This window comes from Diuraphis noxia, unplaced genomic scaffold, assembly GCF_037042655.1.
Source record: "Diuraphis noxia isolate RWA-SAM2 unplaced genomic scaffold, SU_Dnox_SAM2 contig0004, whole genome shotgun sequence".
Classification (NCBI taxonomy): Eukaryota; Metazoa; Arthropoda; class Insecta; order Hemiptera; family Aphididae; genus Diuraphis; species Diuraphis noxia.
In genome coordinates, this window is record NW_028301714.1 from 30,533,560 (window position 1) to 30,552,296 (window position 18,737).

Genomic DNA, 18,737 nt, shown 5'->3' on the forward strand with positions numbered 1-18,737 from the left:
CACAACCTTGTCGGTGTGGGAGCGCGAGCCGTCCACTCCCCTTATATTGTATATAAATATTTCCTTATCATAGAAATAAACCAGCAGATGATACCATAAAGGCATTTGTATACTTTATTTGAAGTAACGGATGTTCGCTTCCGGTGACTCCGTTACAACAGTTACTAAAAAAACTTATTTAATCGTAATGAAATTATTGTTACTACATGTTATTACATGTATTTTAAAAAGTAATTGGGTTAGAAATACAAATCAAGTTTTGGTGTATTATTATTTGTATGCTTTATTTATTGATTAATATTCTTAAGTAAGCAGGGGTTTTAATTAATAAATAGGTCGCGACTCGTGACTCGTGAACTAGGAGCCACGTACCGTGCGCTAGTACATAGTAAGAAATAGTGGATGACAATTTACGCAACGGTCAACTACATTGACGCGAAACGTCTATAACGACAGTCCGTGATATAATAATGTACCGCTCCCTCGATTATAACACACGCGCCGCGGCGCGTAGATGATGGGCGTGGACGCGTGGTTACGGCCAGCCGCGACGGCGGCGATACGGAATACAACGGCATCTCTTGAGCGTTGTATGTTTTTCACTTTTACCACGACGGCCTCTTAAAGCAATATCATCATAAGGAAAGATATCCTTTAAATCATTTTTTCTTATAAACGCTAACATATCTTGTATACTTTGAGGAGTCTTGGAAATGGTTTTTAAATAACTGCCAAAATGAATACATTCATTGGAAAATGTAGTTCCCAAATCTGTACTGTATTCATTTCTTAAAAACTCAGCAGATATCCTTATGTCTGCTGCTGTCATTCCAGTTAGTTTAAAAAAAAAGTAATAATTTTTTAAAAGGTTGTCATATGCAATTTTTCTTTTCAACAATTCTGACTTCAATTGATCTAAAATTACAAAATATGTATTTACTTTAAAATCAGTGACAATATTTTCTGTTGAACTGTCATCACTAAATTTTTTAATTTTTTAATTTATTTTTTTTAAATTTTCATAGTCTTTATCCTTACGAATATCACCAACATAGTTAATTAATGATTGATAAAGCTCAACAACAACACTTAAATCAATATTTACACTTTGAAGTTTTTTGCTAACTGTATTAAACCTATGTAATATGTCACCCCAAAAAATTGATAAGAAAGATGTTTCTAATGATTTAAGTATTTTGAGTACACCATTTGCTTCACATCGAATAGCTGGTTTTTCTTTTACATTTTCTCCAATCTTAACTAAAGCATTTTCAATAGACGACCAATTTTTATTCAATGAATAATACACATCATCTCTTGCAGACCACCTTGTATCTGACATTCTCTTGATTGAAGAATTTAAAATCTGCCTACGGTAAGTTGATGCCGAAAAGAATGTGTACAAGTTTTGAAGAAAGTTAAAAAATGAATAGCTTCCTCACAACAGCTGGCCGCATTTTGTCCCACTAAATTTAATGAATGAGCCGAGCAGGGGACAAACTTGGCCAATGGATTTATCAGTTTTATTCTAGCCTGTAATCCAGAGTAACTACCTGACATGTTACTTGCATTGTCGTATGATTGTCCCCTTAAATAGTTAAGATTCAATTTGTACTTTTTCAGAATTGTTATCACTGCTTCAGCCATATCTTCTGATTTATGTCCAACATCCATAAAACATAAAAAACGCTCAAACACATTACCGTTGTTATCAACAAACCGTACAACTAAAGAAAGTTTATCAGTATGGGTAATATCTGGTGTTGAATCAACACTTATTGAAAAATATTTTGAAGTATTGACATCTTGAATAATAGTATTTTCTACTTTTTTAGACATTAATAAAATAAACTGCTCATAAGTATAATATGATAAATATGAAGTATGACCTTTACCGGGATTACCGTTTTTGGAAATATGGTTTGAGATAAAAGTTATAATATAAGATATAATAGTTGGAAAATATTGAAAATATATAGGCACTTTTTTTTATAACCGATTAAGGTTCAAATTTTGACAAAATTTATTTAATTGAAAATTTAAAAATTATTTAATTGAAAAATGTATGAAACGTTTAACTTTAATAGCTAAGGATTGACAATTTTAAACAAGGTTCCATGTAAGTAGTTAATCATCCAACAAAAAAAATCGAAAAACTTTACAAACACAGTTTTTTTATAGTTATTTTAAGTTAAAGAATAATAATTTTAGTTTTATTGTAATGTCGTTAATAACTTAATTAGGTACCTATATTAATACTTTAAAAATAACTTGTATACAGCGGCGCACGAATTGGCCCACCGGGATTCCGGGAAAGTTCCGTTGGCTGATCCTCGTTTAAAAACTCTGGGTCGATGTACTTGGATTACAAAATTATTTTACAATATTTATCTGCGTGTCAAATTGTTTGTTGTCAAATACTTGTAATTTAATATAAAAAAACGGGTAAGACTGAAGTAGGCCAGACTGACCTCCATGTCCACATCGTCAGCAAGGTGCGCGTCCGGCCCTCCCAACAGTTCCACCTCTTTTTCCGCTGATATTTCCATATCAACGGGTTGTGAGGAGGCTGTTGTTGGTTGTTCCGTGGTCCCGGTTGTTTGGTTACTGGGACCGCGGTTGATGTCGGTTTTTCCAGGCGGTGCTGCTGGGACGGCTGCAGCTTCTTCGCCCGATGGTCCCGCAAGCGTTGTTGGTTCCAGCGTTGGCAGACGTTCGGCGCGGCTGGTGAGGGTGTGGACGTCGTGGCGGCGTCCGTGTGGGCGGTGTGTGCGGACTATACGTATGTACGTATTATACCATCAGAATCACTTTGAACAGACAAAACTTTTGGTCCCAACCGCGCGAATATCAATCAATTTTAACACAAGTAATGGTGAAAAATCATCGGAGCCTCCCAAACAGAACAACATATACTTACCCGCTTTTTTATATTAAATTACAAGTATTTGACAACAAACAACTTGACACGCAGATAAATATTGTAAAATAATTTTGTAATCCAAGTACATCGACCCAGAGTTTTTAAACGAGGATCGGCCAACGGAACTTTCCCGGAATCCCGGTGGGCCAATTCGTGCGCCGCTGTTTACAAGTTATTTTTAAAGTATTAATATAGGTACCTAAGTAAGTTATTAACGACATTACAATAAAACTAAAATTATTATTCTTTAACTTAAAATAACTATAAAAAATCTGTGTTTGTAAAGTTCTTCGATTTTTTTTGTTGGAGGATTAACTACTTACATGGAACCTTGTTTAAAATTGTCAATCCTTAGCTATTAAAGTTAAACGTTTCATACATTTTTCAATTAAATAATTTTTAAATTTTCAATTAAATAAATTTTGTCAAAATTTGAACCTTAATCGGTTATAAAAAAAAGTGCCTATATATTTTCAATATTTTCCAACTATTATATCAATTTACAATAAATTGTCAAGATTTTAACCTAATAAATAAAATAATGCCAATAAGACATAGAGCAAAAAAAAATGAAAACAACGAACAATTTCAAATGTTTATAAATAAATTAAAAATTGTTGAAATATTTTGAAAATTTTATTAAGAGGTTTGTTTTAAAAAGTAAAATTAAAAATGATTTTTTTTTATACTGAGGGCCTCAGGAAAACTAGTATAGGTTTTTATTAAATATTACTAAGAGATTGAATGTCATAAGAATGATTGAGTAGCACAAGCGAATCTTCCTTGAATTTGGCCATTGCCAAACTTTATTCTCCCCAATTTTTTCCGTGGTCATAGACTTTTTGAGGTCGATTAAATCTCCAAAATAGCTCTGTCGCCGATTTGAGTTTGTCTGATTGGCTTCGATTAGTGGGCTTCGAGTATTAAATTTGGAAGTTAACTCTTCTAATAGGGTACAAAGTTTTCTTTTCGTTTTCAAACCCAAAAAAGTTCCAATTACGCCTAAAATATAACAATATCTTTACAAATATTTACAATTTTTAATGTAGAAATGTTTGTTTTGGTGTATAGGTACTATTAACAAAATAATAAATAAATATATAAATATTTACTTGGGATATGATCATAATTATCATAACTTTTTTTTGGATTCCAATAATCAAAACCTCTTGACAAAAAATTGGGTAATACCAATTTCTAAAAACAAAATTTAAGGTTAAAAGTTTGAAATTAAATATAATACTATAAGGCAGTTTTTTCCCAAAAAAACTTTTCTTTAAATTTAAATTATTATAAATTCATAAATGTCTAAATAAAAATTTTAAATAAATAATTTTTAAAGCATATTTTTATATTTTTAGTGCTATAATGATAATGAGTTTCATTTTAAGGTAAAATATATCAGAAAATCAGAATTTTCATACTTTAAAACGGCTGCCTTAAAAAGTTGATTAAATTTACATAAGTTCTTAAAAATACATACTTTCTTTTGTTTATATTTGTTATAATTTGAAGATTGGTCGTTGAAATCACAATTCGTATATACATTTTTTACATTTACAATTTTAATCTTTTGGTCAATATTGTTCCTAAACATGAATTATAAATATTATTTCTGATTAAACGGTTATAACAAAGTCGTTATGTATTTTTAATATTTCTTAGCCGATATAAGGTAGGTATATCAACTTACAAAGAACAGTCTCTGAATTTACGATATTTGCTAGTTGAATTTTTAAATTTATTATTTCCGCCAACATAGTTCCTGAAATAGCAATATTATAAATATTATTTTTGATAAACGGTTATAAAAAAAAGTCATTATGTATTTTAAATATTTTTTAATTGCTATATTATATCAACTTACGAGGAACTTTGTATTAAATTAATAAATACCTCCGTAAATTGATCATTGGGTGAGAATTATTCTGTCCAAAACTTTCCAAACTCGCAGGTTTTTTGAGGTCCAAATCTCCAAAATAACTCTGTCGCCAATTTGAAATTGTCTGATTGGCTTCGATTAGTTGGCTTCGAATGTAATTTGAAGTGTTATGTTTGGAAATTAACCCATCTAATAGGGTACAAAGTTTTCTTTTCGTTTTCAAACCCAAAAAAGTTCCATTTACGCCTAAAATATAACAATATCTTTACAAACATTTACAATTTTTAATGTAGGAATGTTTGTTTTGGTGTATAGGCACTATTAACAAAATAATAAATAAATATATAAATATTTACTTGGGATATGATCATAATTATCATAACTTTTTTTTGGATTCCAATCATCAAAACCTTTTGACACAAAATTGGGTAATACCAATTTCTAAAAACAAAATTTAAGGTTAAAAGTTTGAAATTAAATATAATACTATAAGGCAGTTTTTCCCAAAAAAACTTTTCTTTAAATTTAAATTATTATAAATTCATAAATGTCTAAATAAAAATTTTAAATAAATAATTTTTAAAGCATATTTTTATATTTTTAGTGCTAATATGATAATGAGTTTCATTTTAAGGTAAAATATATCAGAAAATCAGAATTTTCATACTTTAATACGGCTGCCTTAAAAAGTTGATTAAATTTACATAAGTTCTTAAAAATACATACTTTCTTTTGTGTATATCTGTTATAATTTGAAGATTGGTCGTTGAAATCACAATTCGTATATACATTTTTTACATTTACAATTTTAATCTTTTGGTCAATATTGTTCCTAAACATGAATTATAAATATTATTTCTGATTAAACGGTTATAACAAAGTCGTTATGTATTTTTAATATTTCTTAACCGATATAAGGTAGGTATATCAACTTACAAAGAACAGTCTCTGAATTTACGATATTTGCTAGTTGAATTTTTAAATTTATTATTTCCGCCAACATAGTTCCTGAAATAGCAATATTATAAATATTATTTTTGATAAACGGTTATAAAAAAAAGTCATTATGTATTTTAAATATTTTTTAATTGCTATATTATATCAACTTACGAGGAACTTTGTATTAAATTAATAAATACCTCCGTAAATTGATCATTGGGTGAGAATTATTCTGTCCAAAACTTTCCAAACTCGCAGGTTTTTTGCGGTCCAAATCTCCATAATAACTCTGTCGCCAATTTGAAATTGTCTGATTGGCTTCGATTAGTTGGCTTCGAATGTAATTTGAAGTGTTATATTTGGAAATTAACCCATCTAATAGGGTACAAAGTTTTCTTTTCGTTTTCAAACCCAAAAAAGTTCCATTTACGCCTAAAATATAACAATATCTTTACAAACATTTACAATTTTTAATGTAGGAATGTTTGTTTTGGTGTATAGGCACTATTAACAAAATAATAAATAAATATATAAATATTTACTTGGGATATGATCATAATTATCATAACTTTTTTTTGGATTCCAATCATCAAAACCTTTTGACACAAAATTGGGTAATACCAATTTCTAAAAACAAAATTTAAGGTTAAAAGTTTGAAATTAAATATAATACTATAAGGCAGTTTTTCCCAAAAAAACTTTTCTTTAAATTTAAATTATTATAAATTCATAAATGTCTAAATAAAAATTTTAAATAAATAATTTTTAAAGCATATTTTTATATTTTTAGTGCTATAATGATAATGAGTTTCATTTTAAGGTAAAATATATCAGAAAATCAGAATTTTCATACTTTAATACGGCTGCCTTAAAAAGTTGATTAAATTTACATAAGTTCTTAAAAATACATACTTTCTTTTGTGTATATCTGTTATAATTTGAAGATTGGTCGTTGAAATCACAATTCGTATATACATTTTTTACATTTACAATTTTAATCTTTTGGTCAATATTGTTCCTAAACATGAATTATAAATATTATTTCTGATTAAACGGTTATAACAAAGTCGTTATGTATTTTTAATATTTCTTAACCGATATAAGGTAGGTATATCAACTTACAAAGAACAGTCTCTGAATTTACGATATTTGCTAGTTGAATTTTTAAATTTATTATTTCCGCCAACATAGTTCCTGAAATAGCAATATTATAAATATTATTTTTGATAAACGGTTATAAAAAAAAGTCATTATGTATTTTAAATATTTTTTAATTGCTATATTATATCAACTTACGAGGAACTTTGTATTAAATTAATAAATACCTCCGTAAATTGATCATTGGGTGAGAATTATTCTGTCCAAAACTTTCCAAACTCGCAGGTTTTTTGAGGTCCAAATCTCCAAAATAACTCTGTCGCCAATTTGAAATTGTCTGATTGGCTTCGATTAGTTGGCTTCGAATGTAATTTGAAGTGTTATGTTTGGAAATTAACCCATCTAATAGGGTACAAAGTTTTCTTTTCGTTTTCAAACCCAAAAAAGTTCCATTTACGCCTAAAATATAACAATATCTTTACAAACATTTACAATTTTTAATGTAGGAATGTTTGTTTTGGTGTATAGGCACTATTAACAAAATAATAAATAAATATATAAATATTTACTTGGGATATGATCATAATTATCATAACTTTTTTTTGGATTCCAATCATCAAAACCTTTTGACACAAAATTGGGTAATACCAATTTCTAAAAACAAAATTTAAGGTTAAAAGTTTGAAATTAAATATAATACTATAAGGCAGTTTTTCCCAAAAAAACTTTTCTTTAAATTTAAATTATTATAAATTCATAAATGTCTAAATAAAAATTTTAAATAAATAATTTTTAAAGCATATTTTTATATTTTTAGTGCTATAATGATAATGAGTTTCATTTTAAGGTAAAATATATCAGAAAATCAGAATTTTCATACTTTAATACGGCTGCCTTAAAAAGTTGATTAAATTTACATAAGTTCTTAAAAATACATACTTTCTTTTGTGTATATCTGTTATAATTTGAAGATTGGTCGTTGAAATCACAATTCGTATATACATTTTTTACATTTACAATTTTAATCTTTTGGTCAATATTGTTCCTAAACATGAATTATAAATATTATTTCTGATTAAACGGTTATAACAAAGTCGTTATGTATTTTTAATATTTCTTAACCGATATAAGGTAGGTATATCAACTTACAAAGAACAGTCTCTGAATTTACGATATTTGCTAGTTGAATTTTTAAATTTATTATTTCCGCCAACATAGTTCCTGAAATAGCAATATTATAAATATTATTTTTGATAAACGGTTATAAAAAAAAGTCATTATGTATTTTAAATATTTTTTAATTGCTATATTATATCAACTTACGAGGAACTTTGTATTAAATTAATAAATACCTCCGTAAATTGATCATTGGGTGAGAATTATTCTGTCCAAAACTTTCCAAACTCGCAGGTTTTTTGCGGTCCAAATCTCCATAATAACTCTGTCGCCAATTTGAAATTGTCTGATTGGCTTCGATTAGTTGGCTTCGAATGTAATTTGAAGTGTTATATTTGGAAATTAACCCATCTAATAGGGTACAAAGTTTTCTTTTCGTTTTCAAACCCAAAAAAGTTCCATTTACGCCTAAAATATAACAATATCTTTACAAACATTTACAATTTTTAATGTAGGAATGTTTGTTTTGGTGTATAGGCACTATTAACAAAATAATAAATAAATATATAAATATTTACTTGGGATATGATCATAATTATCATAACTTTTTTTTGGATTCCAATCATCAAAACCTTTTGACACAAAATTGGGTAATACCAATTTCTAAAAACAAAATTTAAGGTTAAAAGTTTGAAATTAAATATAATACTATAAGGCAGTTTTTCCCAAAAAAACTTTTCTTTAAATTTAAATTATTATAAATTCATAAATGTCTAAATAAAAATTTTAAATAAATAATTTTTAAAGCATATTTTTATATTTTTAGTGCTATAATGATAATGAGTTTCATTTTAAGGTAAAATATATCAGAAAATCAGAATTTTCATACTTTAATACGGCTGCCTTAAAAAGTTGATTAAATTTACATAAGTTCTTAAAAATACATACTTTCTTTTGTGTATATCTGTTATAATTTGAAGATTGGTCGTTGAAATCACAATTCGTATATACATTTTTTACATTTACAATTTTAATCTTTTGGTCAATATTGTTCCTAAACATGAATTATAAATATTATTTCTGATTAAACGGTTATAACAAAGTCGTTATGTATTTTTAATATTTCTTAACCGATATAAGGTAGGTATATCAACTTACAAAGAACAGTCTCTGAATTTACGATATTTGCTAGTTGAATTTTTAAATTTATTATTTCCGCCAACATAGTTCCTGAAATAGCAATATTATAAATATTATTTTTGATAAACGGTTATAAAAAAAAGTCATTATGTATTTTAAATATTTTTTAATTGCTATATTATATCAACTTACGAGGAACTTTGTATTAAATTAATAAATACCTCCGTAAATTGATCATTGGGTGAGAATTATTCTGTCCAAAACTTTCCAAACTCGCAGGTTTTTTGCGGTCCAAATCTCCATAATTGCTCAGTGTATATTTTGAATAACTTATAGTTTTTGCATCATTATACCATGTCTTAAAAAGTCCAATTGATTTAAATCCATTTTTCTTAATAAATTGTTTTAAATAAGTCATTTTATAGTTTAATATTTCATATGCGGTTAGAATACCGTTAACAAAAATAATATAAATTTGTTAATATAATCAACAATCAATTGTGTTTCTATGGTTCTAAATTAATATATTAACAACAACATTTCAGCTGATTAATATTTTAAGTTACTGTTATAATTTATAGACATATTTTTTTTTTTAGGTATATAATTAAATTAATTTATAATTCCATTATTTCATGATAAATTGCACCGGAACGACAATATTATTATTACGTCAGTGGCAGTGTCGCCGACCGCTCCACGCGCCTCTTTACACCCGATTGACATAACACATACTGTTTATTTATATTGTTTTTATTAATTATTTGTATTGTATATTATATAATAATATGTAGATAAGGGTGCTATCGCATGCCGCCGCTTCGGCTATGCGATTATTATTTAACACGGCCGCCCAAGCAAGTCAGTCAGTCGCAAATAGTGTCAACGCAGACGTGCAACAATTATTATTCTTCCTTCAAAAAAGTATTACATTATACGTGCGTGAATTGTTGTCTTTTATTATTAATTTGTGTGGGCGCGAATCGCCACCCGTTTATAGTTTATATGTTATAGCCGTTATAGGTGCTTATCGCCTATATTAAATATTTACTGGCATATAATTCGTGTACGCCACGGACTAAGATATAATGGACTGGAAACGACATGGTCGGCGGGGGTCGGGGGACGGCCACCAAAAGATGTCACTGATAACAGACTGTGTTCTTGAAGTTTTCAGCGCTACTGGTGGTTTAAATTGGCGGTTCATTTTAAGTTATATATTTTAATATATAATATTAATAGCATGATAAATTAAATAATAAATTAATATTAAATAATAAATTTAATTTATCATGATTAATAGTAAACCACGGAGGCACACAGCGGCTTGGGCCTGGGAAACAACTACTCTCTGCCACACACTCCCGAAGACTTTTTGTCATCAAACATGGACGACAACATGGACTGTACTTCAGGTAAGGGCCAAAGATTTTTTTTCCTGCAATACAATGTGGGTACATACGATAAGTCATTGTTGTTGCTGTTATTATTACAACAATATCGTAACCTGACCTAACGGTATTGATGTTTTTATTAATTTTGTTTCGTTTTCCTTTGTTCATGCACTCGTGGTGTACAGAGAGCGATAATCCGGGTCCTTCATCCGACATGTCGGTAGTCGATTCACAGGAAATGTCCACGTTGGATGTCACCGACGACTTAGTCCCGTCGCTTCAAGTAAATACAATCAACTTACTATTAGAACTATAGAATTGTAATAATATAGCGAACACGTCCGATCAGTTTCGGCCAAACTCACATGCATTGTTATTGTATGGTTATTTATTATGATATTTTTTTTGTTTTCTAGTTAGGGGACGAATTTAGTAGTGACATACTGGATGAAGTACAATTGTTGATCGACCCGAACAATAAACCAGGATCGATTTTGACTTGGCTTTAAAAACGTTTCGCACATCAGCTGTTTTTATACCTAATTTTTTTTTTTTTTTATGTCACCCTAATTAAGAAATTGATACATACATGTATATTTATTTATGTGTGTGTGTCCAAGATATGTTTGTCATATTAACCTAGTCTAAGAAACATGAACCTATGTATGTGCGTCGTATGACGTGTGAAAAATTATATATTATGACGTTACACTATATTATTATATTAATACAATATATAGAGTATCTCTCCGGCACAGCGGCGTTACAGGGCGTATGTCACGTAACTGACTATCGATTGTTCCGATTTAAGTTTATATAGATTATATTAAATGTTATTAATATTGAATACCAATGCGCGTAAGCACTGGTGAATCAGATTACTCTGGTAGAAATTTGAATTTTGGAACTTCGTCGTAGTTGAAGCACACCGCCGCTCCATCTCCACACGAAATATGCATTTAAACAACATTTTTCATCAACCCGACGTTTATGCTGACGGATATTTCAATACATTTTTATTTTTGTTTACTGCCAAAGTTGAAAGGGTTAGATTTTACAGGGTATATTTTGATATTTTTTACTTAAAATATACATATTAGGTATTTTTAACATTTGTATTCAGTGCTCGAGTTCAGAAAAATAGAAGAGGGATGCAAAGTGTAAATAAAATTTGCGTACCTGAATATTTAAATGTCTTATTGATTAAAACATATAGTTAAAAAGTTACGCATAATTAATATTTTATCTTAATAATTTTTTTTTACTTCCGGGTTTTCCCTCAATTCGAGTACTGTTTGTATTTATAAATTATCTTTTCACATAATATACATATATCATACATGTAATAAATTATACTTATATGCAAGATAATTATTTTGATGTGAATTAGTCAAAATATCTAAAATGTTGATACCTACAACATGAATGCTGCAGATATTTCGCTCAATAGTCTGTATAACCACATCCCTACGTTTTCAGTATCCATAGGTTTTTCTATAACTAGCAAATGATAAATTACATGACACTATATATATGGCTATAATTTTCCCTTGCTTTTGTATCAACTGCGTATAGGTACTTATTGACATTTTAGACCGATATTGAACGATTTGCGTTAAAATAATTACCCTGCGTCTATATGTATACATATTTATATATATGATAAATGCTATGTGTGTGTGTGTACTTGCGTTTAGATAACGCCAATTATTATCACGCTAAGATTTATTCGTACTGATCAAAACAACGAGTGCCTTAAAAAACTTAGCAATATTTATGTAACCGTCCTTATTTATTGAGTATATTATGTTGAATGCGCGGAAACGTTTTATTTATCTTGTTGACATTATTAAGTTTATATTATTATGTAATTTTGTTCTCATGATATATATTTAAATTATAGAGTTGCAAATGACAATCGTACTTAAGTCCTCGCTACGAGCGTATTCATCCACCTAGAGTGGAGCGCTATACGGAAGCGAGTTATCATCCCCTCTCCTGGCCACCATCACTTTTACAATAGCACACTTAAATTTGTTCATATAAAATTTATTCTCGTGCTTCATGAATCATATTGTGTTGTGAATCAACAATGTAGTTGTGTAGGTACCTAGTTAATGATGTTATTATTACGATAAAACTGTAAATAATAATATTAATTGGTATGAAAATAATTATAAGATTGTAAAACAACAACAGAAAACTGTCATCAGGCACGGGCTAGATGTAGAGTTGTTGTTAATAATATAGTTTTGTATGGTTATAAATATATAGTATATATTTACATTCATAAAAATATTACGTTTAGTTAAATTTGCTCAACTGTGAGGTTGGCCGGAATATTATTTCGATTATCTATATTAAAGTTGTACTTCTTTAACGTGTTAAGTTTAAATTAATTGTATGTTGTTCATAATGTATTTCAAAAATATATATAATTAAGTGATAATATTAGTAAAGAAAAAAAATAAAGAAAATAGAGCTTTGGAATTATATACTTAGTTGATTATCAATTGTTCTTTTGACATTGAATGAATTATTGTAGGAGTTTTTTTACTAACTCTAAAATTTACGTTTTAATTTTAAAACATTTATTAATAATATTAAGACTGTTTGTTCTTTATATAAATTAGTATATCGATTGTGACGTATATTATGTACATTTATTTTTAGTAGTTGTAAAATTGTATGTAAATGTGTGTGCAATCTGGCTCTATATTAGTTCATTTTAAATTGCGATTAGTATAATATAGGAGCTGGTTAGGTATATCTTGTACCGATAACACGCACATAATATTGTAACCTCGACAATATCTGACACTTACAAGGCCCTCGACCTCTGAGGCTGGTTGAAACTCGAAAACTACCGAAACGTCTCTCCTTAAACGTACGAATGACATGGCACATTAATGCGACGGGGCCTTGTATAAATTAATAATATATGTGTGGTATAATATGGTAGATAGTTTCGGTTTATATTTTGTTACCGTCGGCGGTGATGCTGCTGTTGTTGCAGGTGCCGTCAAAACCGTCAAAACCAGCCGAGCGCGAGACTATTATATAATATTAGCCCATCTCCGACCCAAATTCCCGAGTTTGGTTCTCAAAGTTTTACTTTAAATTAAATTCAAACTCAGACTGTTCCGTGTTCTAAATATAATAATACAGCATATTATACTATTACTATATTCGTACTACATACCTGGTATATTATATTATATTTTACCTTAATGTCATTACTTTTAGTGATAACACATTATGCACGTGTGTATATTAAACGTACAGAATGGCGCACCGCACATGCTGCTACGGACTGAGCCCCAAATTCCCAATAAATCTTTTTTGGACGAATTGAGTGAACCTCTTGTTAAACATTACGAAAAAAATATCTTTTTTTTCATTTTTACAAACTTTGAAATCAGGAAGGGTACCTATAGTTAAAAATATTGATTTTAGTGTCCAATGTCCATTATGTAAGAATTTATTAATTCGTAAATCTATACATAATTTAATTGTTTAAACGGGTTGATATTAATAATCTATTTTTACTTTTTTCGAGTGCAGACTCAATTAGAATATAATTAATTTTTTTTTCTCCGTTCAGATATGAACGATTTTAATTAGTATGTATCGAACCTACGCGCAGTTAAACTACAATAGGTACTGCACCCAAGAAAAGTTGGTAAAACTCCATGTACTTTTTCCGTTTAATACTCGTAATTCGTATACAATACGCTTTTACTACCTAATGGCTATAGTATACATATGTACATTGTACAGTACTAGAGATTGTCGATTTTTAATATGTAGGTAGGTACAGCACAATCGTTTTTACAAGTTATTATAATCTATCCATATCAATAAAAATAAATGTGTGTGTGTGTGTGTGTGTACAACGACTGTAATTTATTCAATTCGAACCACAAAATCGTAGGTAAATCGGACGATTTTCATGTGAGTCACTTCACGTTCTAGACAAAATGCAACTTACTGACAACCTATATTACTATTATTGTTGTTATTTGCTGTACATATTGCCTGTGTGTGTACTTGATTTATGCATTATACATAATAATTTAATATATTATATTATTATTACATACCTACGCAGTTCTTATAGACATACCTTTTGCAAGTTTTCCTATCATATTATAATATAATATATTACATTTTTATTATAATAACATAATAATATGATAACGAGAAGACAATGTGTCATAAACTGTCTGTCGTTAATACGTGTGACAGTTATTATATTCTGTACCTACTTTCTACACTACATAATATTATTATTAAAATATTATAATTTGTATATTTGCGTGTGCAATTTATATATAGCTACTTGACATCGTCGTATAAACAATTTAATCACAACATAGTTATTGAAAATATACTCGTGCATGTTATCTTTACTAATTTCATAATGAAATAGAACTAATTGTTTGTATAAGGTTTTTATTTATTTATTTATTTTTTTTTTTTTGGGGGGGGGGGGGTGATGGGGGAGGAATTTATTTATAACCTTTTTATCCATTTGTCTCATTTATTTGAATAAATATATTATTTTTGGTTTGGCAATCGTCCTTATTTATGTAACGTCCTTACTCTTTAACAATTATTGTGTAGATTTGACGTTATAATTTTGTTTTCATTTTCCACTTTTTGATTTTCAAATTATATAAAATTCATAAAAGATAATTTAATTAAGCGCTGTCTCTGGCTTAAACTTAGTACCAGCTCTTCTTTAATGCAGAATGCAACAGGAAATCACAACACAATCTTATAAAGTATATTATTATTTCTGAAGAAATTGACGGCGATGGAACTAACCTATAAAAGTAAAAAAAAAAATGTGTAGTATGAAAAATTAATAAATAATAATGTAATGATGTTTGCGATAATATTTATTTATTGATTTATATCTAAGTAGTTTAAGAAATTTAAGAAAAGTGAGTGCTTCTATAATAGTAATTATAGAAACTTATTTTGAGAAATTAACCATCGAGCCATTTTCTACTAATCAAAAATCATCCACAATATTAACCAATGAATACTATAATCTTTAGTATAAATTAGCTTATGCTCTTTAAAAAGGAAAGAAGAAACAATATTAAACCGCATGCGTATCGGACATACCAGACTAACACACGGATACTTAATGGCCAAGGAAGAAGCTCCTTTATGTGATGCTTGCGGTTTAAGACTGTCCGTGAAACACATTTTAACGGAATGTTTCAAGTACGAACAAGACAGACAAAGGATCGGAATCGACGCGACACTCGGCACCGCACTGGGACCAGAATCCGAGGACAATATCAAGATGATTAACTTCCTAAAATCAACTAACTTATATAACTCAATTTAAATATTATGTTCATTTTTCCTTAGTTTTTAGTTATTAGAATACGATAGCATAATGAATCCCTATTGTAATTAACTTTTGTGTCACCATAGCTGTAACTAATGGCCACAGATGCCGGGTTGTATTTAAGATCAAAAAAAAAAAATCAGCTTACTAATTTTTAAATTATCTACCGTTAACTAAGTGTAAAAATGTCTGTTGAATTGTAACACCTATAAGGCTATACAATAGGTACCTGAAAGCTATCATTCATTATTGCATGCTCTTTTTTTTAAATGGCATTTATTGGAAGTTTACAATCTGTACAATGTACATTATATACAATAAATAAATATGGTATGGTAAAAACTAGTTTATAAAAGAAGAAAAAAACGGTTTTGAGTAGCTTGAAGGAGAACTTGGTAAAATATATGAATAACTAGCTAAATAACTCAGCTTTGCCCGTGTACAGCTTTTTATATTTATTACAGGCTGCTTTTAGATCTTCTATGTATATTGTATAGAAACTTCTGTAAACTCTTTTAAAACTAATTAAGTTTTACAACGTCGTTGTAACATTATTATATACATTATGGTGTTATATAAACCAAAAAAATTAATATTTATATTGACATATTTTATTCATCTCAATAACTCTTTACAAACAGTATTTTTGGTACTGCCTTTTGGGGCTAAAATAAATTGGAATCAACGTTATTCTCGGGATTAAAACTATATCTCCTCTTACACACCCAGTGATAAAAGCTTCTATTACATTTTTGTGCAGAACTTTAACTTGCAATCTAGTTCCATTACACAATTTAGGTGGGTTAAGATTTCTTAGTAATATTATAGGTGCTCCAATTTTAAGGATAAGTTTATGTGATGGAAGACCAGAAGGATTTAGAGTATTAAGAAATTCTAAAGTGTAATAGACAGCATCATCCAAATGGATCACTGAATCAAATAATTTATACTCAACAGCTTTTTCATTAAATGCCTTTATTAGAATTTCATTGATTTCGACTGCCTTATTGTTCTTTGGAGTTAATATGGCTCACTTGCAAAACCATTCAATGGGTTTTATCTTGATATTTATTATATCTGGTTAAATTCTGGAAGTTAGTTCTGAGAACGAGCTAATAATTGTACTCATATTTGAGGGAATAGTGATCCTAACACTAATCCCTAAGCCTGTTTTCTAAATGCACAGAAAGATGGAAGAATGTTGGGAAATCTCTCGTGGATTGGAAAAGCCAGAATTCTCCATATAGCCTCAGAGCTGCTGGTATATCAACCACTTTCATAAAACTTGACTTCATCATTATCGTTTTCAAAACCAAATGCTGCTTGATCAAACTTCCTTTTGTAATATATTAACAAATGTATTTTATAGATTTTACGGAGTTAAGGTACTCTAAATTAATATGTTCACCGAATGTACGTGAAAGCACTGGGTTATACGGCACTATCCAACGATTATCAATTTTCTTAGCATTTATTTCAACATTAAAACCATCATTTTCTGGAGCTTTTCATCTATACTTTAGATATCCGTCGTCTCCTGTGGCATTATAACGTCCTCTGTGAGCATTATCAGTTTTCTATCAGCGTGTATTTTAATTTCAAAGTTTTTACTAATTTTAGTTACTCTTTCGAGCGTGGTTTTAAAGTCCTTTATGTGTGGATTATTATGGTGCAATATCGCTTGTAATTGTTTTACCAGGCTTTGCTTTACATAAGCAAAGTTGCTACATCTTAAGCGTGTTACTCTCTCATCATCTCCAATGAAATAAATCTCTAGAACTTGAGGGTTTTGTTGAGGTAAAGCTTGAAAACTACCGATTAAATGATATACCTGACCTTTCACTTTGAATGTGAGCATAAATCCATCTTCAATAACTAGTTTCGCTCCAAAAAATGTAATTTGGAAGCAGTTATTGTATTTTCTAATAAGGTCTATGAAATGTTTGTGATCAGGATGGAACTCTATTAGATAGGTTTTGCATAGAACTAAAACGAAATCTCTTTAGGGGGTTCATTTTTTAACCAAATTTTTTATACAGTTCATCATTGAGGTACACCTGAATAAATACCAAAAATAATTGTCTGGCTGCCACCAGCTGCCACCAGCTCACATAAACCACCACAAGTATTAAATTTTAACATATCATTAAAGTATTCGGCAAACCAGCGATAATTATTTCCATCACTTTCATGTGACATTATTGAATAATCTTCCCAGTGATTTATCACATAGGTTACTATCTTTTTACGTACTTCTTGGGCCTTATCTTAAGTGTCATATAACACAAAAGATATTACACTAAACAGGCAAGCTCCGCCACCAATAATTTGAATGAAATGTGGAGCAAAATTGTGCCATTTATGTTCAATAATTGACAGCCATATTAATTATTTTTTTATTAATTTGTAAGAATGTAAAAAATTGTATTTTAATACACTTAAAGAATCATACATAAACTGGGATACGTATTCGAAGACGCATTAATAATCGAAAATAATAAGTAAAACATCTTGTTATTTTAATACAGTGGCGCACAGCCATGTGTTAAAACCCCTTCTACGTTTTTCATCAACCCACCCACCCACTCAAAATAATAAAGCATAAAAGTATAAAGTAAAATTTAAAATGGTATTGCGGTTTCTTCTGTTATCAACTAACATCAGTTATCTTAGGCTTTTCCCTAACTATTATGATTTGTGGACTGTGGAGCTTTCCAACTGCATTTGTTATGAATTGAATTAAAAATACCTCATTCTCCACACTTCCATATTGTATATATTTATCAGCTATAAATTTGGATTCTTCAAATTTGTCTATAATAAAATAGGCTGTACGAAAATGATTTTTAAACTAGAAGCATAAAAAACAATGTAGGA

At 29.0% G+C, this 18,737-nt stretch overlaps 1 protein-coding gene and 1 long non-coding RNA gene across 2 annotated transcripts; one reads left to right on the forward strand and one right to left on the reverse strand.

Annotated features, from left to right (window-relative positions):
* Positions 1-3,622: 3,622 nt before the first annotated feature.
* On the reverse strand, positions 3,623-9,470 carry LOC149055947 (uncharacterized). The gene is made up of 21 exons (XM_089226746.1): positions 9,320-9,470; positions 9,117-9,188; positions 8,907-9,012; positions 8,537-8,621; positions 8,195-8,426; positions 7,992-8,063; positions 7,782-7,887; positions 7,412-7,496; positions 7,070-7,301; positions 6,867-6,938; positions 6,657-6,762; positions 6,287-6,371; positions 5,945-6,176; positions 5,742-5,813; positions 5,532-5,637; positions 5,162-5,246; positions 4,820-5,051; positions 4,617-4,688; positions 4,407-4,512; positions 4,036-4,120; positions 3,623-3,925 (listed from the first exon to the last, which is right to left on the reverse strand). The coding sequence occupies exons 1-21, from the start codon at positions 9,334-9,336 to the stop codon at positions 3,630-3,632; spliced, it is 2,556 nt and encodes an 851-aa protein (XP_089082872.1). The 5' UTR covers positions 9,337-9,470; the 3' UTR covers positions 3,623-3,629.
* A 902-nt stretch (positions 9,471-10,372) lies between these two features.
* On the forward strand, positions 10,373-11,090 carry LOC149055948 (uncharacterized). The gene is made up of 3 exons (XR_016191511.1): positions 10,373-10,513; positions 10,678-10,775; positions 10,909-11,090. It is a non-coding gene; the product is annotated as an uncharacterized LOC149055948 (long non-coding RNA).
* Positions 11,091-18,737: the final 7,647 nt, after the last annotated feature.

What these genes read in the sequence shown, in the direction of transcription:
- LOC149055947 (XM_089226746.1), bottom strand. An exon ending in AAATTCAGAGACTGTTCTTT is followed by an intron (nt 7,888 to 7,991) that starts GTAAGTTGATAT and finishes ATTCATGTTTAG; the next exon opens with GAACAATATTGACCAAAAGA. An exon ending in AAATTCAGAGACTGTTCTTT is followed by an intron (nt 4,513 to 4,616) that starts GTAAGTTGATAT and finishes ATTCATGTTTAG; the next exon opens with GAACAATATTGACCAAAAGA.